This window comes from Symsagittifera roscoffensis, chromosome 7 (genome assembly GCF_963678635.1).
Source record: "Symsagittifera roscoffensis chromosome 7, txSymRosc1.1, whole genome shotgun sequence".
In the NCBI taxonomy this organism is placed as follows: domain Eukaryota; kingdom Metazoa; phylum Xenacoelomorpha; order Acoela; family Convolutidae; genus Symsagittifera; species Symsagittifera roscoffensis.
Window position 1 is genome coordinate 22,241,951 of NC_087068.1, and position 26,168 is coordinate 22,268,118.

The 26,168-nt window shown below is 36.3% G+C and overlaps 3 protein-coding genes across 3 annotated transcripts in view; 2 read left to right on the forward strand and 1 right to left on the reverse strand.

Moving 5' to 3' along the window:
- LOC134851072 (cathepsin Z-like) overlaps positions 1 to 3,295 on the forward strand; it is a 35,534-nt gene extending 32,239 nt beyond the window's left edge. The window contains exon 5 of the mRNA XM_063866976.1: positions 2,946 to 3,295. Within this exon, the coding sequence (XP_063723046.1) occupies positions 2,946 to 3,199 (254 nt within the window). The 3' untranslated portion in view covers positions 3,200 to 3,295. The remainder of the gene's footprint in view (positions 1 to 2,945) is intronic.
- The window catches only part of LOC134851336 (C-1-tetrahydrofolate synthase, cytoplasmic-like), a 425,442-nt gene that overhangs the window by 203,758 nt on the left and 195,516 nt on the right, over positions 1 to 26,168 (reverse strand). The gene's annotated exons all lie outside the window — the stretch shown is intronic.
- LOC134851950 (cytoplasmic FMR1-interacting protein homolog) overlaps positions 24,433 to 26,168 on the forward strand; it is a 55,385-nt gene continuing 53,649 nt past the window's right edge. The window contains exon 1 of the mRNA XM_063868225.1: positions 24,433 to 24,711. The gene's annotated coding sequence lies outside the window, so the exon portion shown is untranslated. The remainder of the gene's footprint in view (positions 24,712 to 26,168) is intronic.

Sequence of the window (26,168 nt, forward strand, 5' to 3'; positions counted from 1 at the left end):
GGTTGTTTGACCAACTGTGGTGAATTAAGCGGCATGGAAGCAGTTTAAAACCTTTAAAACGTAAGTTGATAAATTTTTTATTTGAATTTTATAAGACTGTTTTGGATTAGAAACCACAAAATTAGTTTTCGCAGTTTCACAGTTTTCAAAACTTTTCAAAAATCTCCTAGATTTTTTTATCAAACTTTTCCAGCACTGAGAAACATGGATTTCCCACTTGAGCAAAAACGTATTTTTACGATATCTGCGGTGTTAGCCTTCGTTTTCAAGGGAAAAAAATCCCTACAAACTGGGTAGGTTTGCAATGTTTGCTCGACTGCTCTGTTTAAAAGGTATTAGACAAAATTGATTTTATCTTGTATGAAATTTAAAAAATGTCTGTGTACCTTGCGACGTTGTTGGCATGGCTCAAACACGAAAAATTTGTATAACAAGTCATTGGATTGCTCAAAAAATTGAAACTTCTACAGCTTTACTGAGTACATTAGGTTTTGAACCATTAGTTATTGCACTAATAGAACCATGGCTAAGAACGGATTCGAATAAAGTATGCCTCAGCCTACCAAAATACCAACAAGTTCAAAATCAACGCAGAGATAGCAGAGGTTCTGGACTTGGCTTTTTTGTTCATAATGTTTCTGATTTCTAGCCTATTAGCGGTTTTGTTTGAGACCAGTATCATTTTTGCCTATCATAAAGTTGTTGAATGATGTTTTATAGTTTTATAGAAGTTTTCAAGTCCTGACTTTAAACTGATTGATTCAACGAAGAGCTTGAACATGTTATTGGATAATTTTGATGTGGGAACCAATGATAAACTTGTTCTTTGCGGAAACTTCAACTTTGGCAATTTCTTAGCTCAAATAAAAAAGCTTCAGATTTTCCAAGAAGTTTTAATTTAATTTATCAAAAAACAACAATTTATCAATCAGCTGCGTTGAAGTGATGTGGCTAAGTTTTGCGACAGTTATCAAAGAATCGGATACATTGAATACAGACCATTCAACAGTATTTACTTAATGAAAAAACCAGAGAGTAGGACTCCTGATAAAATTACTCAAGAAGAATTATGCGATGTTTGAAACAAATCAGAAGACAAGAAGATTTGCAGAAAGTGAATCAGTGAGCTCTGCTTAAATTACAAACGCACGGCGAAGAAACGACAATATTAGAGTGTAATGGTTCTTTCATCTGATATTTACCTTAAAAACAAACTTATTCGATCTACCTACTACGAAAAATATCATCGAAAATAAAAAACCTGGATAATTGACAAAATCTAAAGTACCGCTAGCAAAAATGGAGGAAAACTTTGCAAACTGAATCCTTACAGGAAGTGAACTTCAAAAACCGAAATTTGCAAAAAAATACCAATTCATCACAAAAACCATAATGTTATTCGAAACAAAACACAAGAGTCTGAATTTAAAATTATGCGAAACAAAAAACAACAGTCTCTATCAAAAATTTAGTAAAATTGTCGGGTAAAAGCCAAAATGTTTGAAAAACTGCTCCACAAACGTCTGATTGGTTTTTACATGCACACGGTGTCCTGCCTAAAAACCAACAAAGGTTCTGTTCTAAATCGATTACAAAGATTCTTTGTGAATTTTCATCAAACATTCGAATTGTTTCGGAATTGAAAAACTTAACGCATGCAACTTTTATAGATCTCTAAAAAGTGCTTGATACTTTTTTTACTAGAAATATATCTACAAAAAGCTGACACGAGGTCACATGCAAGCATTGTTGAAATAATATTTGACAAATAGATCACAAATTTTATTTCGACATCCACAGGAATCAGTCCTCGGACCAATACAGTTCAATGTAATGAGAAATGATTCACCATTGGTTACAAATTAAATGAAAATTTTTTTGCTGATGACACAGCAGTGAAGCAACAAGGACAAATTTCACACCAAGATAACGAGGATTTATCATAAACAGAAAATTTGTCGGAAATCAAAAAACAAACTTTGATCCTAGAGAAAACAATAAAATAAAATTTTGATTTTATAACAAAAAAATTGTGTATTGCTATACATACTAATTGACGTACTAGTAACAGGACAACTAATTAAGATCTAATTGAGCGCCCCTAGATAAAACTGCAATATAGAGTTGTAGTGTGCGGCACAGCTAATAAATTTTCATTTTCAAAACTTGAAATGAAGCAAAATCAAACCCTTAGAATTCTTTTAAAACAACAAATATATCAATTTGTAATCATTTTTTGTGAAATCTGAGAGATATGTTCAGTAACAAAATTTCTTATATACGAGCTATTAAAAAATTTACTTCAGCTCTTATGTAAATATTTGAAAAATGAATTCCTAAAAATTCAATTGCCGACCCAAAGATTCCCCCTTTTTACTAATTTGAGATATCCGTTTTGGTGACAGAACCTAAAATTTTTCTATAGGCGGTTGTGGCACCAAGATATACTAATTTTGAGGGTGAGTGCACGCCGAAAAACGCGATTTTTTGGTGAAACTTTCTTTCGAAAAAAGGGAAAATAAGGCTTTTTTGGCCTGTTTTATCAAAATTTGCCTGCGACACAGAAAATTTGGCCCTCACAGGGTCTTTTTAGTCCTTTGGGATGCTCGAAAAATTAATTTGGGTGATCTATACAAAAAGGTCGATAAATTTTGAACTTTTTTTTGAAATTTCGCCCCCCCCCCCCCCCTCGAGAAAATCCTAAATCCGCCCCTGGTTAATTATTATAATTTTATAAGTAGATTACACACTATCATCCCTCACCGTATCATTAAATGAGACCTTGAGACTTCAATTTTGTCGTTTTGAAATTCGATTTTGCGATTTTGTCGTAGATTATGTGTTGTGGTTATCTGTAGACTCTATATCATTCTTCAAGACAGTGACAGCAATTGTGTCCCATTTGATGAGTTCTGATGTTTTTTTTACTGTGTCGGTTGTTTCAGGTGGAACGGTGTATCAACAGGAAGTACCCAGTGGTCATTATGATCACGTGATTTCGGTCTCAGGGTGGGGCGTTGACGCTGAGGTGGGCGAATACTGGATCATACGTAACAGCTGGGGAACTTTCTGGGGCGAAAATGGCTGGGCCAGGTTGCCGACAAGTAAGGCATTTCCGAATGATCCGAAAAAGTGGGGAGGAGATTACAATTTGAACGTGGAAACAAGATGTACATACGCTGATCCAATTTTGAATTAGTTTTACGGTTACAAGAACAGTTGGATTGGAATAAATTGTCAAAAAGCCTGCAGCTCAAAATCTGTATTATAAATTTGTAAATAAATGTGTGAAAGTGCTTGCTTGTTTCAAAAAAAATGTTTTGAAATGTGTTTTATTGACCTCAGATTTTGCAGTTGCCAGGGACCGCAACGTCTCTGTCACGATCGACCAAAATGACCAGAAGGAGCAAATTTAAACTTAAATAGCCACGTCCTAAGCGTTGATTGTTTTTGGTGCGTAAACTCGCTTGTGGTGGTTTTAAATGGAAAAACGAGTTTTTTGGTTTTAACCCCAATTATTTTGGAGTCAAATGAAATTAGCACCAGTTTTCTCGAAAATACATTATGTTTGCAGCATTCTACTATAAAATTTTTTGGAAAGGTTTTTGCTGTTTTTCATATTCAGTGCTTTTAAAAAATTCTGCCAGTCTCTAGCAGATACTCCGCAAAATCTCACAGCAGAAATTTCTGAATTAGGTTAGAATCAGCGTAGAAAACGTAGAATCAAAATGCACAAGAAAAATTCAAAAATTTGTTTTGTAGTTAGCCTGAAGACTTTTCAATCGCTAATTAGCCCTGATTTAAATTATTAAGGTCAAAATGGAAAATGTTGAGATTTCAAATGTTGCGCGAAATGCTTACATTATAAATCATCAGTGAAGTTTCTACTTGTTTAAAGTAATTTAAATTTCCTTCCTAATAGACCAACGCAAAAAGTTGAAGTTTAAAACTCCTGTGGTTCAGTTTTTCCTATTTTAAATTAACTTACAGCTATATATTGCAAAATTTTTTTGACAAAGTTTGCAAAATGGCTGGAGGGGTTATCAAAGAGAATTTCAGCTTAGTAAATGGTAACCCTGATAAAATTTCTAGAAGAGAGGACCCATTATAGTAGGGTGAGAAATCTTTGAAACAGCAAACTGTGATTATCCCTAATGTCTAAGATTTAGTTTTCAAAACTTGAAACCATTTCAGATATTCCTTATTGTTAACTGTTCTTGTGTCAAAATCGTACCAAATCCTTTGCGAGCAAATAACTATAGAGAAGCCTTATTCTACTTGTCATTGATCTGGCAGCTGTTTTTGTTCTCTTGTTTTTCTTTAAATAATAAATAGTCTTTAGCAGATGCACAGGTGGAACGCCGGTTGTAACGTTTTGAAGTTTTAAGCACATTGCTTTGAAATTTTTGTCTTAGCTGAGCAAACTGTTCTGTTGTTAACTCAGTCGTAAAAAATTTAAAAACAGTTAGTAATTGGTTTGTTACATGATACGGTTAACGCTTCCATTTTTTCCTACAAAAAAAAATTAAAGACAATTTTGAAGATTTGAAGTTTCATCAAAATAATGTTTGTAAGTTTTTCCATATAAAATTAGACAGTAGATTAAGCACAAGATTCGTAAAACACTGAAAGCTGATTTAAAGAGTAAAACTAGGCTTGAACACAATTCCACAAAATATCAATTTTTTTTAAATTTCTTTTTGTATTTTGAATTTGAGTTTTGCCTACAACAAAGACTAGATAATTGACAGAATATATTTTTAAAATTTCTATGAGTGGTTTCATCTTTATAAATTTTCCAGAAGTTCAGAGATGCTTTTTCATCCCTACTTATGGGGCAACCGATTTTTAAAAATTTTTAAGTGCACTTTTCAGTATTTTTCTCGATTTCAATTTTACTAATACGACAAGCCTTGTATGATGCCTTAAGCAAAAACAAAAAAAAAACATTGAATTTTTGTACACATCAGGCATGTCGTTGATATATAACCGAAAAAGCAATGGCCCCAAAAGGAGCCTTGAGTTAAAGCGAATCGGACTACCTAAACAGATTATACTTCACTGCCATCCTCAACATATTGTTTCTGATCACTTAATTAATTTTCTAGAAAATTGTTACTTATCACTCGAAAAAGATAGCAGTGTAGTTCTATTAAGGATTTATAGAAAGGTGTGATACTGTTTGTCAAAAGATTTTGTCATGGACTGTGTGGAACGAATCAAAGCATGAACACATGATCTCTTGTTTGAAACGCGAACTGCTCCTTCTTGAAAAGATATTTTTTTTGCAATTGTTAAAAATTTTTGAAGTAGAGTTGAGTAGGCCAATAGATCTATAATTGTTGGGACCAGAAAATTCGCCACAATTGTGCAAATCCCTGCCCTTCGTCAGCTTATGATACGCCGGAAATACGCCTTCAGACTAAAATTCTTTTGACAATTCAGCAAAAGGCTGACATATTACCGGCAAAAGTTTCTGAAATACTTTTTTTACTAACGCCATCATGGCCCGAAGTTTTTTTTTTCATTTTTTTTGTACTATGCACGCTCATGCACATTTCTGGGTGATAAAACAAAATACTTTTTCCCAATGAAACTTTTTGTGAACAACTTTTTTTTCTCAAACTTTCTCCGATATTACAAAAAACAAACAACTTTTTTTCCCTGTGAAACTTTTTGGAAACAAAAATTTGTCTCAAAGTTTCTCGGATATTAGAAAAAACACCAAAAAACTTACGCACCTACTTCTCCTCTTGTTAACTGGTGCAATGTAAAGTCAAAACATCAGTAAAAATCTCGCAGAATCATTGATCTGCACAGAATTTTGTTGTGAAGGTTTAACGAGTTGGTGTAAGGTTTTTGTGTACTGAAGTTAGAATTTATTCAGGCTAGTATAATCAATTTTCTGGGCACTAATCAATTTCAAAATGTCATTTGTAAGGCCTCTGCAGAATAAAGATTTCCATGGTAAATGATATATGTTTTCGAATAAATCTTTCTTTTGAAAAACAATCGATCAAAATTCTTAGATGACAGTTTGTAGACAGCACTTAGATTGTACTTCACTTTGATTTTAAAAGAAAAACTGACTGTCATTGCCTCCAATTATGATTTAAAAAGTTTCGACTTTATAACTTATATCATTACGCACATAAAAAAACAAAACCGCATTCGCGCCCATCAAGTCTTTTTTGTCACATTTATTTGTGCAAACCCAACGGAACCAAATCAATAAACGATATCGATGTAAAAGCAATTACTTGGGGCTCAACCTTGACTTCTAACTGGTCATGATGGCATCAACAATGAAACTGTTTAGTGAGACAGAAAACTTTTATCCACAGTTCCCACCTCATTCTCTTCTCTTTTTTTTCGAGTATGAAATCATTCATCTGATAAATGAAAGAAATGAAACTTGATTTTAGAACTACTTGCAGCACGAAATGACCAACAACAGATTCTTGTTCATTCAAATTTTCCAAAATATCTCATCGGCAACACCAGCAATATCTGAACCATATTCATGAAACTCTCTTTTTCTTCATCTCGAGAAACTCTCAACCTTCAAACTACAGAACTCAATAAGCATTCCTCAATCAAGTTTTTTGTTGGTGTTTTTCCCCAACTGCAAATTGCACAAGAGGACATTTTATGAACAACTTGCCATTTTTCCTTATAAACTCGCTCATGTTTTTTCTTTACTGTGTTTAAAATTTGCTTCGTAAATAACCTTTGGCTGTTTCGGAGGCAGTCGTTCCATCATAAATCTAGAATCTGAGTAAAACGTATTTGACTCTCTCACAAGCCATAATGCTTTCCCAAAATTTTTTTTCTTTTCCAAAAAATAGATAATTTAACAATTACGGCAGGCGAGTCATTCAAGTTGTCCCATTCAGTTTGGAGCTGACACGCTTTCAATTTAATCTGTTGGGTTTTGAACTGGATATATTATTTATTTTATAGACTTGCACACTTGACGTGAGAAAGGCCTGTTGTTATTTTGAGTAGACAAATTTTCGAAAATTGTGCAATCTTTTGAAAAGTACTGCTCCTGTTGATCCAAACGCTCCTCGAAATCCTCCACAGAATGCTTCAACAGAAGGATTGAAATTGCCTCAAGAGCAGGATTGATAACGTTTTGACAGATATTTTCGCCATTTTCAGCTCAACTTATTTTTCAATCAGAAATTCAGTTCAATTTTAGGACGATTTTTGCAACAGCGATACGCAACCAACTCTCAGCTTTCATACTCCTGGTTCTAGCATGGTTTTTTTTATGTTCTGTTTGGATCAATTGCACAATCTCTTCCCCCATTCTCGCTTGGGGGGGGGAAGCTCAATAGGTACTTGAGACATAATTATAACTACTCGTAATTAGGTTGAATGATATGAAATATGAAATAGATTCTCCAACAAAAATTGAACGCCAAATTTAAAAATATCAAAGCTAAAAAATTACCTTCAGACTGACGTGAGAAAGGTCTGTTATTATTTCATACTTGACGTGAAAAAGGCCTGTTATTAGTTTGTGTAGACAATTTTTCAAAAACTGTGCAATCTTTTGAAGAGTACTGCTCCTGTTGATCCAAATGCTGCTCAAACTCTTCCACAGAATGCTTAAACAGAAGGATTAAAATTGCCTCAAGAGCAGGATCGATAATGTTTCGACAGATAAAATCGACTTTTTAAGCTCAACTTGTTTTCCAATCAGAAATTCAGTTCAGTTTTAGAACGATTTTTGCGGCAGCGAAACGCAACCAACTCTCAGCTTTCATACTCCTGCTTCTAGCATGGTTTTTTTTTTAATTTTTCACACAACCCTTGGTCTATTACTTCTATATTTTCCCGCTGTATAAAGGAAATTTTAAGCAACAAAGAATGTTATTAGTCAATTATGTCTTACAAAACTCTAGCTAGTTTTTGCAAGTTTCTTTTAAAAATTGCATTCCGAATTGAGGTTCAAGGAAAATGCATTCTAAGCACACAAAGGATAGAAAGAAGTGTAATCTTATCAGTAGTTTCCTCAAAACTATATTTATTTTCAATTAAAGTTTATCAAACACCGGCTCTTCTACCTTTTCCTACCATATGCTATGTTCTGTTTGGATCAATTGCCCAATCTCTAGCCCCATTCTCGCGTGGGGGTAATAGCTCAATAGGTACTTGAGACATAATTATAACCACTCATTATTAGTTTGAAAGATATGAAATATGAAAGAGATTCTCCAACGAAAATTGAACGCCATATGTAAAAATATCAAAACTGAAAAATTACTTTCAGACTGAAAAAAAAACCAAGAAATCTGAGGCGCATAGAGCGACTTTTTCTGATCTAATTGGAAAAAAAGGCTATTACGTACAACATTTTTCTTGCTTGCTAAAAACCCATCAACCATCAAGGGTCTGAGGTGAGCAGTTTTTTGGTATTCATTCAAATACAAGGCAAGAGCAACAACCCTGATAACTCGTTTTCCTCAATGAGAGGCAAAGTTTGGATCAGTTTTTTTTCTCAAGTTTGCTTTTTTTTCCTGTTTCAAAAATTTTCTTGATACTCATAAAAAACAACTTTGATTCGGTCAATTTCTTGCTTGCTAAAAACCCATCAACCATCTACTTGCGTTTTTTGACGTCTTTTGTAGCTTCTTAATTTTTGCTTGGGAGAAGATTAGCTCAATTAGTCATTCATTACGGAAACTAGATTGCTCAATTGATCATTGGATCAAATCAGCGATCTCCCCTCATTCTCTTGTGAAGAAATAGCTCAATAGATTCTTAAGACGTATTCATAAGCTCTTGAAAATAGTTTGAATGTTATGAAATCTTGAAAGAGACTCTCCAACGAACATTGAACTTGAAACTTTACAAAGTTAAAGCTCAAAAATTATCAAGGTTATTGCAGCGAAAAATAAGAAGTTGATTAATAAGAAGTGAAATATTGAGATTTGAGTGATAGTTCCAGTAGTACATCAGATCAAAATATATGGTAAACCACCCGCACAAAGTTGCTCGAACCATTGACTAAAGGTCATGATTCGCCAGCTAATATTAACAAAAACGGGAAATGATCTTTCAATTTGAAAAAGACCAATAAAAAAGACCAATTCCAGTTCAGTTACAAAAAATCACCAAAACCCCGCTTTCATTTTAGCTGGTTTCTAGTAATAAGTCTCGGAAAAATGCGGTTTTGCATTTTCCCAAATTTTTTCTCAAAGCATCTGCAGGCATGTTTGCTGCTAGTAAAAAAGTTAATGTCATATTCTTCTGTTCTAACTGTCATATTCTAACTGTCTAAGGAAGTTTAGTTTTTTGGCAAATTGTTTCGTTTTTTCGTGGTTCATTGAATGTTTACTAGGGACAATACAAGCTTTGTTAACAACAAAAACTTCGATAGGCCTTTTTGCAGATTATGCCTGAGTCGCTAAGTATGCCCTGTAGATGAATTCCATCACTTACTGTTTCGACCACAGCATTGTGTTCTGCTTCGGCTGTTAAAGTTGATACCTAAAGCGGGAATCTGCTAGACCAATTTATTACACCTGAGTTGTCCTTGAGCCTAAGACAAAATCCTGAGCTACTTCTCCTATTGTCTATATATCCAGCCCAGTTCGCATAGCTAACAAGATTCAATTCCTTATCCCTCCTATATACTAAAGGTAACGCATTTCTTTTGACCCCTCCGTTTTTTGTGTTTTGAGTAATCAATTTTCATTCAAGATTACTTATCTCGCTTATCTTGAATTTTTCAGAGATATTGTTTTCAAACGAGCTGCAGAGACTTTGGTCCGCTGCACAAACCACTATAACATTGACCCACAATCCAATTACATTTTGAATCTCTCCCTCAATCCTCCTTATAAACAAGCACTCATCAAAAATTGAATTTTCAAAACCTAACTCCTATGCCAATGTTTTAGAGTCCTATGCCAGTTTCTACCGGACTGCCTTACTCCAAAATAACTTTTCTTCAGAAGACAAACTAAAGGTTTTCCTTCTTCATCAAATTTTTTGAACCCGTTAGGTGCTTCATTAAAGTATTTTCAACCAGTTTGGCATTCAATTAAGCAGTTTTAATGTCTAACTGTCTCAGCTCATACCTATTTTGAATTGCTATGCCTAGAAATACTCTAATTGTTGACATCTTAGTTGTAGGCGAATAAGTCTTGTGAAAATCCCTTCCCTCATTTTGTTTAAAACTCTTAGCAACAAATCTACCCTTAAACCTAGAAATTTCACCTTTAGGTCCGTACTTCAAAGCATAATGCAATCTGCTGCCTATAGACTTCCCACCTCTATTTCTAACTAGTTACCAATCTTTGTTTTTCTCTTGCTAGTCACGTTCTGCTAGAGCTTCCCTAGCATTTTTTGTTATATTTTCAAGAAGTTCTCCAAAAAATACTTCATCATCTTTTTTTCTTTTTTTGTCACTTTCTATTTTTTCTCAATATAGAAATTAAACTTATCAAAAATAACGTTTCTATACTTTTTCATTTTGAGTTTTCCTTTATTCTCAATTCCAATCAGACAAGCTTTTTTGTTGTCGGATGTCCCAAAGAAAATTCTTTTCAGAGTTTTTGTCTAGTTTTTTGCGCAACTGTTCTTTCACAAAATTATACGCTACACATCTAAAAGTTTTCAAAAAATTAAGTTTGGATTTTTTCCCATACCTAACTTGTAGGCTGTTTTGCCTATAGCAGAATGAAAGCACATGTTTTTTTTGGTAGCCATATCAAGAGCATGAAGCCAATAAGTTTTCATTAAAATGGCATCCAAAATGATGCAGCGAGCCATTTGAGTAATCGTTCCTCCGACCCTTTTTATCTTTCCGTTCTCTTGAGGAGTATAAGGAGCCGACGTTTCCAATCTTATTTTCTGTTTCCTGCAAACTCGCATTTATTCCTGACTTATGTACTCTACTGCGCTATCTGAAACTAAAATCTGAGGGACTCCTTTATATGCTATGAACCTTTCCAATTTTTTGGCTACCGCATCTCTCGTCGTTCTGAAATAAAAGTTTAGGTATCTAGAACAACTGTCCACAAAACCTATAGCATAATTATGACCATTCCCTGCTATCTGGTTGATATAACCTAAAATATCTGTGTCAGCAATATCTAGTGACCTGGTTGAACTGGTGTAGCAATCTTTCGGGACTGGCTTCTTTTTTGCCTAATTCAACTCACGAGTTTCAGAATTATCATTTTTAAATTCACTTATGTTCTTGCATTCAACATGTTGCTCAAAATGACTTAGTTTTTCTAGTTTTTTTGACTCATACTACAATGACATTGTTTCAATGCGCTAACTACATAACACTCGTCGTTCCTACAAAAGTGTCCGGCAAAAAGAGACCACTTTCCTCTTTGAATGAGTAAACTGAACAACTTTGAATGAGTAAGCTGACTAACAAATGAGCTCGCACCGAAAACGATTTCTGCTCCTGCATTATTCTATTTTGATATTTTTATCAAAATTCTTGAACTTTCAGGAAGGAACAAAATATCCTTCAGCTCGATCATCTCAAATTTGCCTTTCTCATCGTTCACTCTGAACCTAACTTCACCTTTGCGTAAAACTTTCGAGTAAGAGAAATTTGCACTGCTAACTAATTCTTTGAATTTCTCATCTAAACTAACAAAGGTATCTCGATCCCTAATCATTTTTCTGGTGGCTCCAGAGGCTACCAATAAGTCCTCGCCCGGTAACACTCATCTCAAAAATTTGAAATGAGCCGCTGTTTCAGCTGCTAGGTTCTGTTTTCGTTTAGTCTTACAAATTAATTTTTTCGTTGCTTGGCAAAGCTTTGCAATATAACCAAACTCCTGCACTCATAGCACTGAATTTTTTGAGTTTTGTCCTCCTTGTCTTGTTTGGTGCCTAAGTTTTCTCTGCACTGTTTCTCTGCACTGTTTCGACACATGTTTTCGTTTATGACATTTAAAAAACTCTATTCCGCTATTAAAAGCAAACTCTTTTTCAATGACCTGTCTCACGCTACCAAAGTTCACTAAATATCTTTTCAACTCATCTAAATTTTTCTCATTTCTACTATACTTGGCTATAGTAGAAAAAGTTTCAAATTGTTTTGGAAACCCTTTCAAAATATTTGAAACTAATATTTTTCACTCACTCCTTCGTTCGCTTGTTCTAAATTACTTTGAATTTCCGCTGCTCTAGTCAAATAATCAATCATGTTTCATTGCTATTCTTTTTTAAAACTGTAAGTTCGGAGATTTGTTTTTGCAAAACTCTTTGAACCTCTCAGTTTTTCAAAACTCTTAAAACTCTTCCGTAAAACATCCCAAATTTTGCTACCATTGCCTTTTTAAGGTCTTTAAAACAAAACCAATTTCTTATCTAGTGCCTGCACAAGTTCGTACCAATGTTGCAAATCTTTTTCCTAGAAAATCTCTTTTCGTTTATCTATTGCAGCTTGTTTTGGATCCCTGCTTGCTTTCGTTCTTAAACTTGGCATAAAATTCCTTCAATCAAGTGTCTCATCTGAAATCTTATTTCATTTCAAGTGAAAAATTCGTGCCTCGATTTGCTCTTCAAAATAGGAAAAAGCATTTTCTTTTCACAAAAACTGTGCTATTAGTTTTCGACATTTTTTGCAATCCATGTTCTTATTTCCCAATTAAGTCCTACACAAAGATTGAGCTCCAATCAAAATTAAAAATGCTAAATATTGCCCCAGGTAAGACTGAATGGCCCAGTTTTCTCTTGTATCAAACTCATATGTTATAATCATTATTACCGCCCGCTTATATAATTATGCAAGTATTTCTGATAATCTAATTCTGATTCGGAACCTAACGCTCTGCGTACCGAATAACCCATCAGCAAATTAGCAAAGCTAAGGTCCCTCCACAGATTTCAAATTGGTAAGGTATATTCACTTGCGATTGGGCATTTGAGCCCATAACCTATCAAGTTATTGCAGCGACAAACGGTTGAGTAATAAAGAGTGAATTAATGAGATTTGAGTGATAGTTCCAGTAGTACACCAGATCGATATATATGGTAAACCACCCGCACAAAGTTGCTGTAACCAATGACAAAAGATCATGTTCGCCAGCTAATTTCAACAAAAATTGGGAAGTGATTTTTCAGTTTGAACCGAATAAGAAAGACCAATTCCAGTTCAGTAACGAAAAATCACCAATGAAATTTACCTTCAGAGTGAAAAAATAAGAATCAATAAAATTAAGGCACATAGAGCGACTTTGTACTGACTTAAGTGAAAAAAAGCTAATGCATACATTATTAAGGGGCTGAGGAGAATAGTTTTTGGTGTTTAGATACAAGGGTAGAGCATCAATCCTGATAACTCGTTTTTCTCAATGACAAGCGTCGCCCAAACAAAAACTTGTCAATTTTTTTATTATCAAATTTCTTTTTTTTTGTTTTCAAAATTTTTCTTGATACTCATTAAAAACGGACAATTGTTGATATGAACACATCTACCATCTACTTGCGTTTGTTGAAGTTTTTTGTAGCGTCTTAGTTTTTGCTTTGGGGAAATTGGGGGGCGATGCTTGGGGGCTCAATTGATCCTTCTGTTTACCTAACTGCTTTTGCACCTAGTCCGATCATCATCAAATTTGGCGTCTGCTTTCTTAACGCAATTATAGACAACTTTTCAAGGTTCGTCGTACAACTTCGCCTACATATAAAACCAATTGCTTCTCTTCATCGTAAAATCACTAATTACACTGTGAAGCTGATGTTTAATGCACAAATTTTTGCGCATGCAATTGTTTTATTTTCACTAAAAAGTTATCTTTGGCCAAAGATTTTTGTAATGATCAATTTGTGTGTCCCATTTTGAGGTAATTGCGCTGAAACAGGCTAGTTTTCCGGGTCTTTCCTATTATAGCCCCCCAGCCTAGTATCAAAAAATTATAGCCTCCCTCCCAAATCTTCCCATTATAGCCCCTCAAAGGTTTCTAATTAATCTAATAGGCAGATCAAATAATTTATTTCAATGATTACATTTAAAGATGGTTACATTGTATATGTTATTTCAACCATTTGATTACACATTTGCATCATTATTATGTTTGTGTAATTGACCAATATTTCTCAATTTTTCTTCGAACACTTCCAGTTTTTTGTTTTTGCAATTTTTGCGAACCAAGAATTCCGCTTGGTAAGAATCAATCATACTTCTTTCTGTTCCGTACAATTTTTGTTTTTTGCCTTTGCATCTCGCCAAAGACTTTCAATTGTTTGGGTATCAAATTGATCATCCCAGTCTAGAACCAAGTTAACATCCTCCCCCCAAACGGCTTTGGGGGGGGGGGGGAAGGATGTTAACATGGTCCTCCAGCTAATTGAAAGGTAAATTACGGGAGCACCATGTTATTTCAAGAAGTCAGGTTTTATCCGGCTAAATGAAAGGTAAATTACGGGAACACCATGCTATTTCAAGAAGTCAGACTTAATTCATCTAATTGAAAGTTAAATTCCGGGAAAACCATGCTATATTACCATCTTCATTTAGGAACATATCATCATTGGTACACAAAGTCCTCCAAGCAAAAAGGTAAAATTAGCTTTAATTGACAAGGAAGGCATACATTGTCAGTCTCTTTTCCACTCACCCCATCTTTCAAACTTGGCTCTTTTTCCTCCGTTAGGCTATAATATAACAAGATATAATAAACCTGCTAAACGTGATGTGACGATGTTAAGTATGGAAAACAAATCTATTTACAATTGTTAGTTGATTCACTATGCCAAGATTCATTGCAGTTAAGACAACGTTCAAGTAGTAGTTCAAATTTGAAATTGAAATATTGGGAGGGGGGGTGGAAAAGAGCCTACAGGAGCTATATATAGTGTCTGTCGCGCATGCCACTATGATCGCAAAACTCATTTTTGTGTCTGTCATTTGCGTGGAGTTGTTGACAATAGTAGCACCACTTAAATGTGAACATGATATCAACTGCTTGAGACGACATGACTGTACCGACGAAAAATGTAAAAGAGTGAGTCGCCGCAAATTGTGCTGGGACAACAGGAATTGTCCAATAGAGGATACGTGCTACTTTTTCGAGTGCAAGCCGAAGTATCCATGAAGTCCCTACTTTCTTGAAAACCTGGCATCAGAAGTCTCGACTGGTTCTAGTAGGCCATTGAGAGTTACTAAGCGTAGTCTGTTAAACCAAGCTCAATTCAAGTGAAAAATGCTGTTGTTTATGATCAAATAGTGCGAAACCTATGAGTTTTTCTATTTAACTTAAGGAGTTCTTTTCCACTCCCCCATAATTCAAACTCTCCGTTTTTTGTTGTTTTACGTTTTATTACGGCTAATTTTGGGAGAAAAAATATGTTCACAGTTTTAGGTTGTTCATTTTGCCGAATTTCACTGCATTATGACAAAGCTTAAGTAGTTTTTTAAACTCAAAATTGAAAGGTGGGATCTTTCTCAGCTATTGAGAGGAAAATAGCAGAGCGGGCAATGAATCTCCTTTGATGAAATACGATCGTAAGCGATCTTTGTATTGAACACTTTGGCTCTTTTCCTGCCCGCAACTTTTCAAAACTCAATTTGAAAAATCAATTTAACGTTGTCAGAATGCAACTAAAGTTGGCATATTGATCAAACTAACAATTCAACAGATTTTTTGGTAAATGACATGAAGATGGGCCCAATCTAGACAGTGAACTAAATAACGAGCTAAACAATCAAATTGAAGGCATTTTGGCGGCAGAAATCTAGAATCTTGTACATGTGAATATACAAGTCGACTTAGCTAGCCCCGTAAGAATGGGCTCACGAACGTACGCCATTCTTCTGAATCGGAGATCTCAAACATAACATTCTTGGGAATGACAATCTATCAAAAGTAGGCATATGAGTGACACAGAAAGCATTCTCACATTTCAAATCCGATATGTCTCAGAGAGTATCTCAATTTTGTCTGCAAATGATAACAAAAATGTAAACCGAAATAATTTGGCGTATAAAAGTATCTTCCAAATGATAGGAAAAACCGAAAACCTAGTCATCCGTGTTTTTTAAGAATATTATGAAGATAAATCGTATGAAAATAAATGGACAAATTGTAGGTACTCGTAATTTCTCGGCAATTCATGTCTCCTTCAACGTGGAAAACCCCAAGACAAAACGACTTGCTGAGAATATATTGTTCTGTGACATTCGACCAGAATGAACGAAAATGCAGTTTCGAATTCGTGGCCGCTGACCTGGAGGATTAACGATTTTAGCTGATTAGCGACGTTATTTGAGACATTAGAGGAATCGTGAAGGTCAGAATAATCTGGAATTTTTAATTTTCAAGAATTAGAATTATGACGTCACATTTCTGACAAATGATTGAAACGGCCATTTTGGAGAAAAATGAGAAAAAAACACAACAACAATAGTTGTAGTAGAAACGACTACAAAAGAAATAACGACAGATAACTGTAAATTGTCAGAAATCGCTCCGAGTTGTAACGATTGTGTCGCTACAATCTTTACAGAGCAATTCCGGAAGGAAATAAGAGCGTTATTTCCCCTGATTCCAGAATCCGGAGGGGTCTCGGGCGGAGAACTCAAACTGTTTTAAAAAAACTTTTAGCTTCCTGGTTATGTCCTGAGTTGAATTTAATTATTATCCGGATTCATTTTCAGATAAAGAAAAGCTAGGAGTTGAGGGAAAGGGTTGATCCATCTTCGATGGAGATGATGATTTTTATCTATTGAACAAAAACAAGGTAATATAACAAATAGTAAGAGCCCTATTTTTAGGAGTGACCTCGTGGTCTGAGGCTACTGAGACCCAGCCATGAGCTGACTATTCTTGCATGTAATTAAGTTAATTTGAGTGTTTTGACCGAAGCCAGAAGCAGTAACGTTTTTGTCGACCCGATGTTAGGAAAACAACCAAAAGGACTGGCTTTGGCAGAGACGGCGAAAATCATGTAGAGCTGTGTTTAGACGCTAGCCAGTCGTTTTAGAACCTAGCTTTATTTTCCGTCGATATGTACTTCCGGGCGAATGTTACATAGATATTTTTATGGCGCTCCTGGGTGTTATTTTTTAAACATCATGATTGGCAGAACCGTTAACGAGCACTCACTGCCGAGCAGATGCTCACGATAACGCCCTTAAAAAGGCTCTAACCGCCGGGGCGGAAGGGTAGTTCGGAACGCGGAAGCCTTCCGGATTACCATGAATAGTTTTTTAACCTAGTTAAGACCGAAAATTCACGAACCAGTAAGGGTTGGGGGATTGGCCGTCCCGTCGTTCCCTGAGAGGTTTGTAACCAAAAACATTTAAAGATATACAAGAAACCAAACAAAAAGTAGTATAGTACCTAAGAAAAACAAAAAACATAAAAAATAACCTAAAAAACCAAAAACAGTGAAAAAGTATAAAATCAGTAAAAATCATCCCCCAGACCAGATGGGAGCCGACCCTCCCGTTTGTTGTTGTTAGATATATTCTTGTTACAGGCATTTATATCAGTCAGGGTCGTTACAATCAATTTTGTGGCCCGTTTGTGGTGCTTGTACTGTAGGGTTATTTGAAAATTTAAGCACGTTAATGCTAATTTGCGCTCAATTCGGAAGGGTCTCGGTATTGGTGAAGCAGACTGATCCGGCAAGCAGTTTAAGGAGCGACAAGAAGGGGCTCAAGGACAACAACAATCGACTGTTGGGTATCACTAAAAGTTTTGTATCCCTTTTGGTACAAAAAGTAAGATATTACTCTGTGGGGGCTCGACAGTGACTGCACTGTAGTGACCCTTCACCGAACTGCGAACTTCCGAGTTAAGCACCTTAATTCGGAGATTGAGCAAACCCGGAGGTGTATAGTATTACTAGTATTTTTATTTATATAGCCAATATTAATACTCCTATACCATTTTTCAGTTAAAAACACAATAAGCAGACCGTTTTTTAGGGTCAGAATAGCGATATTTTGATCCCCCCACAAATCGCGATTTTTGAGATATCAATATTTTTTGAAACGGAAAAAGCGCTAAATTAGTGAGTTACACTGTAACTGTAGTAGTATGATAGGTAGAACCGGTTAAGTTTAGTTCAGAAGTGGTTGGAACTAATTGGGTACCAAAAACCGAATTTTCTTCATTTTTGATGAAACGAAACGCTACAAAATAACTAAATTTTTGAAATTTTTGAGTTAGGACAGTAAAAATTGTTTTTCGGACAACGTTCACTAGTGAATCGACAGGTTTTAAAATCCGTTTGCCAATAACCTTCCGGGTTACAGAGAAATCGAACTTAACGTGTTTGATTTAGTGGATTCATCAATCCGGAGGGGTCCAAATAGCATGGTTTTTGGCAAAGTTTTTCAGCCGGAACGTTTTAGTTTGGGTTTTTTAGAAAATTTTTAGATTTTAGAAAAAAGACGTTTTGGTTATTAACTTTGGAACTACAGGACAGATCTAGTTGATCTTGGTACCATTAGATTAGAAATTAGGTAAACTTACTAATAAAATTATCAGTTATTTAAAAGAGTCAGCGTGAAAATTTTTTAAGATTGTTTTTAGCAAATTCACTAATTCGGGAAGGTAGACCCTTCACGTTTTATAAAAAAATTTTGGAAAGCCCTTACACTCCTACCAAAGAGTAGCAACGGTTAAATAAGGCAATTTAACGCTGTTCTAGACAAAAAGAGAAGGCTAAGGGAACCAGAAGACCATAGTCGAGTCGAAACTGGGCTGGTAATAAGACCCTTCACAGTTAAGGTGAATTGTCAAATAAGAGGCTTAGCTTTAATCCGGAAGGGTCTAGGAAACCAAAATACACCCTTCCTAGTTATTACAAACAGCATAAAAGCATCGGAAAAGGTATCCGGAAGGGTATCGGGTGAAAATTTCGGAAGTCTCTGAAAAGCTATTTTTGGCAATCAGGAGGGGTCCCAATTTTGCCAATCTGGAGGGGTCTTGTTTTTGCCAATCCGGAGAGGTCTTGTTTTTTCCAATCCGGAGGGTACTCTTTTTGCCAATCCGGAGGGTCCCAACGTTGCCAATCCGGAGGAGTCCTGTTTTTGCCAATACGGAGGGGTACTATTTTTGCCAATCCGGAGGGGTCATGTTTTTGCCAATCCGGAGGGGTACTATTTTTGCCAATCCGGAGGGGTCCTGTTTTTGCCAATCCGGGGGGGGGGGCGGTACTGTTTTTGTTAAGACTTAAGTGGACAGAAGAAAAGAAAATAGTGAAAAGTAATAGGTTATTAAGAGACAGATAAGAACCAGTGACTGCGCTGGTAACTTGCCTTTTATAACAAAAACAGACCAAAACAAGACAGGTCTAAACTCGGTCGCGACACTAATTCTAAATTGAAAAACAATTTGTAACCAATTTGTGTGGATTGAAATCCAAATAGTTTTTGGGAAAATGATTGCCCTGAGGATTTTAGTAGGTCTAGCTCGGGAAATCTGAAGGCAGATAGGTAACACAGGACTCGGTGGGTGCAATAGACGCCCACTTGAGGAAATTACTGCCTTCAATTTTTGTCTGTTTGGTGCAGGACCGAACAAGGAAAGCTCTTTCTTTAGAAACAAGTTCGACTATCACTTTGCGACAAAACACATACGTTTTTCATTGAAAATATTCTTGTTTTTCTTCCTTTTTCATTTTAATTAAATAATATTTGTGCTTGATTGAGTAGTGAGAATACTATCTTTCAAATATATTGATATCATCAGACTGTGCTAGCATCATATCTTGCACCTAATAATCGATTATTGTGACTAAATGGTATACACGCTGTACTGTGATAACATACAAGGATTCGTGGTCACTATTTGAAACTTTTGGAATTTATTGTGTTGTGTTTTTATTATCAGTAGTCAGCATAAAAGGACACTAGCAAGTTGAATTGAGTGTAGACAAGTCAAGGATACCTAAACTAGGTGATAGCTCCAGGAAGTTCATACCAGAGAAACAGAAAAAAGCAATGAATGACCCTTTTGTGGAAAAGATCACACGAACCCGGAACGACAAAGGGAAGAAAGTTTCAAGCATAATGGTTGAAACCAGGAGTCAAAAGTCATCAGAAGGACAAAAGGCAAGGTTAGAGGTAGAGGTCCATTCGGACCCTGCCATGGATGAGAACCAGGAGGGACATGGACCGGAAGGGAGAGGAAACAGTAGATTGGCGAGTAAATCTACTCCGGTAGAACAAGGCCAGGGTTTTGCCATTTCAACCGGGACCTTGGACCGAGAAGAGATGTCGGAACTGTCCGACATCTTTACTGAAATGTGACGACTACAAGATCACCCACAGACTGCACCATGATGGTTGGCATGACGGAAAAAACGGCAAGGTCCTCATCGTTTTCAGAAAGAGTGAAGAACACTTTAGGAAACTTCTTTCCATTTACTATGGGAACGGGTACAGGCGATGAAGCAGAAACCCAGGAAGAAGAAGCGGACCATGAAGGGCAGGATGACCTTGGATCTCAAGTCAGCCTCAAAAGCTCAACTCAGGAGAATGGCGCATACACCGATAAAGGGACTCGGAAATGCGAACTGGGCAGAGTAAGAACACAGGGCTAAGCAACGCACCGGCGGATCCAGATGTGGATAGTGAAAAGACATCGAGAGAATCAAAGCCCGAATCTCGACCAACACCAAGCTACCTGGGATTGACAGGGTAACACCGCCACTTGTGACGCCATTAGTGGAAAACAGAGCATCAATTGAAGAAGCCTTGACAAACATAGTGGGTAGTATAGGAGAACAAAATGAACGGATGTCCATAAGAATAAGTAAACTGGATAGGGCAGTTCACGTCGAGAGAGAAAGTCATCAACCGGGAAGAGATCAACCGTAACAGACAAGAAGCTAGCAGAAGCGAAAAACGCTTGAAGGAGAGAACGGATGAACACTTAGCGAAGAACCTGTCGCGATTGTTTAGGGAGGCTGATTAAAGAGAGTTTCGATTAAAATACGACATGGAGAAGTTGAGAATTCAAGAGAGCTGACTCTTGGGACTCTTGACACGAATATAGATGCGATGATGGAGAGGCGAACTCAGGCTATCATGGATAGGTTGGACGGGCTACTAGGCAGCAGGAGTGGAGCAGAAGTGGGGACTCGAACTCTGGAGAACCCAGTAGGGAGCCGAGGGTGAACTTCAATGAACAACAGAATAGAAGAAGGACATATGGATCCACTAGAGGAAGGGGCAGTTCATCAGGCTATACCACAGGGGACAATAGACCACGGGGCCCAAACATCAAGGTAAGTTCAAATGGCAACAGACAGACCTCAAACGAAAGACCGACGCAAGATACACATGCGACTGGGAGATGTGATTCCAGGAACAGGAGTCATGCGAGCCAAGGAAGAAAAAATCCCAGCGAGTCGGACAGGAGGGAAAATCCGGAGCCCTTACCAGGGGGCGAAGATAATCAGGCGGGGCATCCAAGAGACGCTGCATCAATGCCTTTGAACCTCTAAACAGGTCCTTGGAAACAATTCTTACGAGGTTATCAAGAACCAATGAACGCAGTGAAAGTCCAGAAGGGTATTTAAGAAACCAGGATGCTATAAAGACGAATCTGATGGCTGTATTGATGCCTGGATAGAGGTAATGAAACTGCATTTTGAAGAAAAGGACTTGTCAGAAAGACAAGAATGCAGTGCGCTTACCAGCCCTAAACTGTTGAGAAAATCTTTGAAATCTTGTTATATCGTTTCGGCTCAGGGGTGCAAGGACACCAAGCAATGATGCGCTTCGAGAAATGGAGGCAACGTAAAGATGAGACGATAGACAAGTTTCTAGAAAATTGGAGATGCTGAGAAGGCGTAGCCAACCAGATGAGTCAAACAGAAGAATGAACCTGGCAGTAGCCCCAAAATTCATCGATGGTGTGAAAAATGATGAACTTCGAACAATGTTGGCGACACATTACACACCACTCTCAACCAATGCGCCAACACCAGAGGAGTTGAGACTCAAGTCAAAAGAATATATTTTGCTGAAGCCCACATCGAGAACTGGATATTACAAAAACAGTTATGGCAATTTTAACAATGGACCAGGAAACCAAGGAAACAACTGGTACAAACCAAGGGACGATATGGACAAGAGACGCTCTTGTGCTAATTGCAGTTCGATGGACCGTCATGTGTCAGCATGCCCAACTTACAAACAGGGAATGAAAGCAATAGGCTTTAGCATCGAGGATGAAGATGCGTCAGAGTTCGATCATGAAGATTTCATGAGAGGAGTAATTGCGAAATTCGGCCCAAGGTGTTTCTTTTATAACTTGGGAGGTCATTTTAAATCGGATTGTCCACATTTCTGGGATGCTGTGGCAGACATCAATCATCCAAGGCATGAGGAAACTTTATCGATTGTGAAAGCTAGCAAGGCTCGCCTGTTGAATGATGCAGAGGCACGCAGAAAAGAGAAACCACAAGAGCTGGCAACGAAGAAGATGCAGGCGGTAACGGAAGAGATATGTGAAACGGAACCAGTGACTGCAGTGGATGACTTCAAGATCGACTATAAGGCAGCCGCGAGGGATGCTCTATTCAGAGTCCAGCAGCAATTGGTAACAAAGGAGATCGAACAAAAGGTGAAGCTCGAATTGGAAAATGAAAAAATTCAGGAAAAGTGGGTAAAATCCACCGATTTGAATATGAATGGTATAAAGCTGATAAAATTGCATTGGGCAAATTTTGAATGTACCGTCGCAAAGCCAAAGAGAATTGTGAACTCGGAGGGCATGAACATTATCTCGATCAACGAAAATCAAAATTCGCTCTGGATCCATAACTCCACTGTCGAATGAACAGAAATCAGAATATTCCATCGGAATTATGAAATGCCTGTCTTTAATGATTGGCAAGGACGGGACCAAGTTCTGTTTCTGGCGGTTAAGAGTTCTGTTTATTGCTGCACGACTGGGCAAGGATAATTGAACAGCTTTCTCATCAGTTACTTCCTAGAGACAAATGGCAATTATACTACTATTAACAGGTACAATTTGGCCTTTTTTTTCATTTGATGCATGATCTGGTTTGCCTCAGTTTTCCCAGGTCTAACATCGTGGCTGTGCTCATTGTTTGTTGAGACGAGTTCATCTCCTGCTGTGACGGCGAGCATGCGGCATTTGTGTGAACTGTATCTTGCGCATCTCCAGTGCTCAGTAGTTTTTGTCGTCTGCTTTTTTGTGAAATCGTGTCCGTCAATAATTAGCGTTCGTTTGTTTCGTTGAGAAATTCCCCACGTAAGTTGACTCATAGTATTTATGTTGAAGTATTTATGTGGATGTTTAAGAACGAAATGGTAAACAATGAAGCAAAATGAAAGAATAGCCGTGTTTCATTTTGTTTCAAAGGCGCTAATTGTAGATTATTGTCAACGTTTGGCGTGTAAATACCAAAAATTATGGTTTTTTAGGCTCAGCTTTGAATATTTTCGGTTATAGTCTTTTGTTATCTCGAAATGAGTCCAGTGTACATTAGCACTTGCTGGTCCTCAATTTTAACATCAATGAATCAAGTAAAAGTGTTAAGTATGGGATAAAACGGCATAGGACAAAATGTCATGTGGGGCAAGTTGGCATAGGACAAGTTGCCATGTAGGGCAAGTTAGTATAGTACAAGTTGGCATAGGGCCAATTGACTTGGGGCAAATAGTCCTGACACCTATGTTCATGGCCGCTGGACCACGTGGACATTAGTTAGAAACTCAAAAAATTGTTTTTTTTTTGGCGGGAAAACCGCACTAAAACTAGTTTGATTTTCAAATACGTCAATTTTATGACCTTGTTGACTGCAATTGAAATCATTATTCTTTTAGAAGCGTCCTATTTCGCAAGAGAATACGTCTCTACGGTCTTTTACCGGTATTGGGATGAAACTTCAGCCACATATTTTTTTTCCACAATTACTCTCATTATTCGTTGCGCTAGTATTCCTGTTGCTTGCTCGCTGTTGCAACAATGCAAAAAACCAATCCACAGTACTTTTCTCTAAACCCTCTCAACCTTGCCATTTAGTGTGTGTGGCGCTGAGAATACTTGCACAACTTTTTTACAAACAGTTTTGTTCGAAATGTTTCGACTAGACGGTACTCCACGATCTGCAATTAACTGCTTCAGCGTTCACGGTGCTTCGTTTCTCGTTTTCCTTATCGTAAAATAAACTTGGGAGCATCTTGCGTAGCTCTTAAGGAAACCAATTGCATATCTGTTTCCATCATTAGATGAAGAGTATACTCTTCTTGGATGAAACGTCTGATGTAATCACATTTTCATTTGCACATATACCATTTCGATTCGACGACATTAGAAACAGAATTAAGTCTGTGCCAAATTGATGTTGTAGACTATAAACTGCACGGTTTAAACGTAACTTCAAAATAATCATGGCCTAAAGTCTATTTATTTATGTATTACATATGAGTCAAATGATACCATGCGTTTGGTCAGATCAAAACTTGCGTTGCGAGAGTTTAATATACAGACCAAGATTTGTTCAATTATTTGCCTTTGACAAACTTTTCGTTTTGTTTCATCAACAAAGCTCTATTATTATTAATTTTCTGTCATCTAACTCGCTGTAATGCATTAAATGTCCCAAAATTATAGACAAGCTCAAAACTGTCCTACTTTTGAAATAAATAATTTATTTGAGACGGCGGTGATCTAAAGTGCGGGTGTACTTCCGAACTTTTTAGCTTTCATTTATTGACCATCAAACAAAGTTCAGGTAAATATGACCTATTACTTAAACATAATCAAATTGCCATTTCAGAATTTTTCCACTTTTTAGTTGTGTCTTAAACAAAGTGCTTCTGGTAAAAAATAAGACCCCCATTAAAACTGCAAATAAAACGGCCAAAAATATGTGATTGATGTGCAAGTAACCTAAGAAATGAAGAAAAAAAATAGGAAAAAACTTTTAGAAACGTTTCTTTTGTTTTTCAAATATTTTCCCAATTTGCTTGTAGATTGGGAAAATGTAGCCTGTTTTTGGAATCCGAATCATGAACTAAAATGAAATTTTGAGTGCGTTATTTTATATTATCCTAAAGGTATTAACTTTGTGAGCTCAAGTTGAAAAACACTATATATGATCATTTTTTCGAGGTTCGAAGAAAAATCGGAATTGTTATGCTTGTTGTAGTTTGTTAATTAAGCTCTTTTTTAAAAACTTTTAATAGCATATGTAAGATATAATTGTATGGAGCTCAAATGTGAAAAAAATCCCTTGTGATAGATTTATGTAAAGTTATGGAGATTTTTGACTTATTAATAGAATATGAAATGTCATTGCATCCATCTTTGGCTTAATCACCGTGAAGGAGGATACGTTGAATATGGAGGCAGAGCAAAAAGCAGAATCGTCTAAGTGCAGAATGGGTCCAAGGGCAGAAAAAAAACAGAAAAATATTAAATTGTTTATTTAAATTTATACAGGCTAAATGATGATGCAATAATTTTTAGAATATCGTGAATGAACACGAAAATTTTTTTAAAATTTTGAATGATTTGAAAGATTTCACCGAATTTTTCAAACAAGCTTTAAAAAAAGTCTCGATTAAATTAGTCAAAAAATGCATAAAATATTTGTTTCTTTGGTAATTTTGACAATTTTTAAATTTAATTTACCGATTAGCTTACAAAAATTATTTTTTTTGTCATTCTGCTCTTGGACCCATTATGCTCTCAAACCTTAATGATAGGTCACTGCTGAACACGCGATCAGTCTTGTTGTAATCTTATGGGGGATTGAAAAATTTCTTTGTTCTATATACGTAAGCTGAAATTCAATCTGGTTCAAATGAAAATCTTACTAAAACGAATTAGGCCATCTTTGTTGGTTTTGCAATGTTGGGGAATACTTAAGTTAAATTCTAGCAAAATTTCATTCTTTTTTTCAATTTTTTTTACAGTTTTATTATTTTAATAATCATGAAAAAAAGTAAGCTTTGAAGAGCAGTCAAAACACTCCCAGCAATGCCTTGTCAGGAGTAATTTTAGTTTTTCTAGGTTGTTATTTTTACAAGGCATCCGATAGTCCTATTGTTTGATGTTCGAACCTAAAATCTTTGTACGGCGTTTCTTTTTGTCTTATTAACCGGACCGGTGACTTAATCAGGAGTTTCCCGCACCAGAGTTTCATGGATAGTATTCGATTACAAGGGAAAATTGTTGTCTAAACTG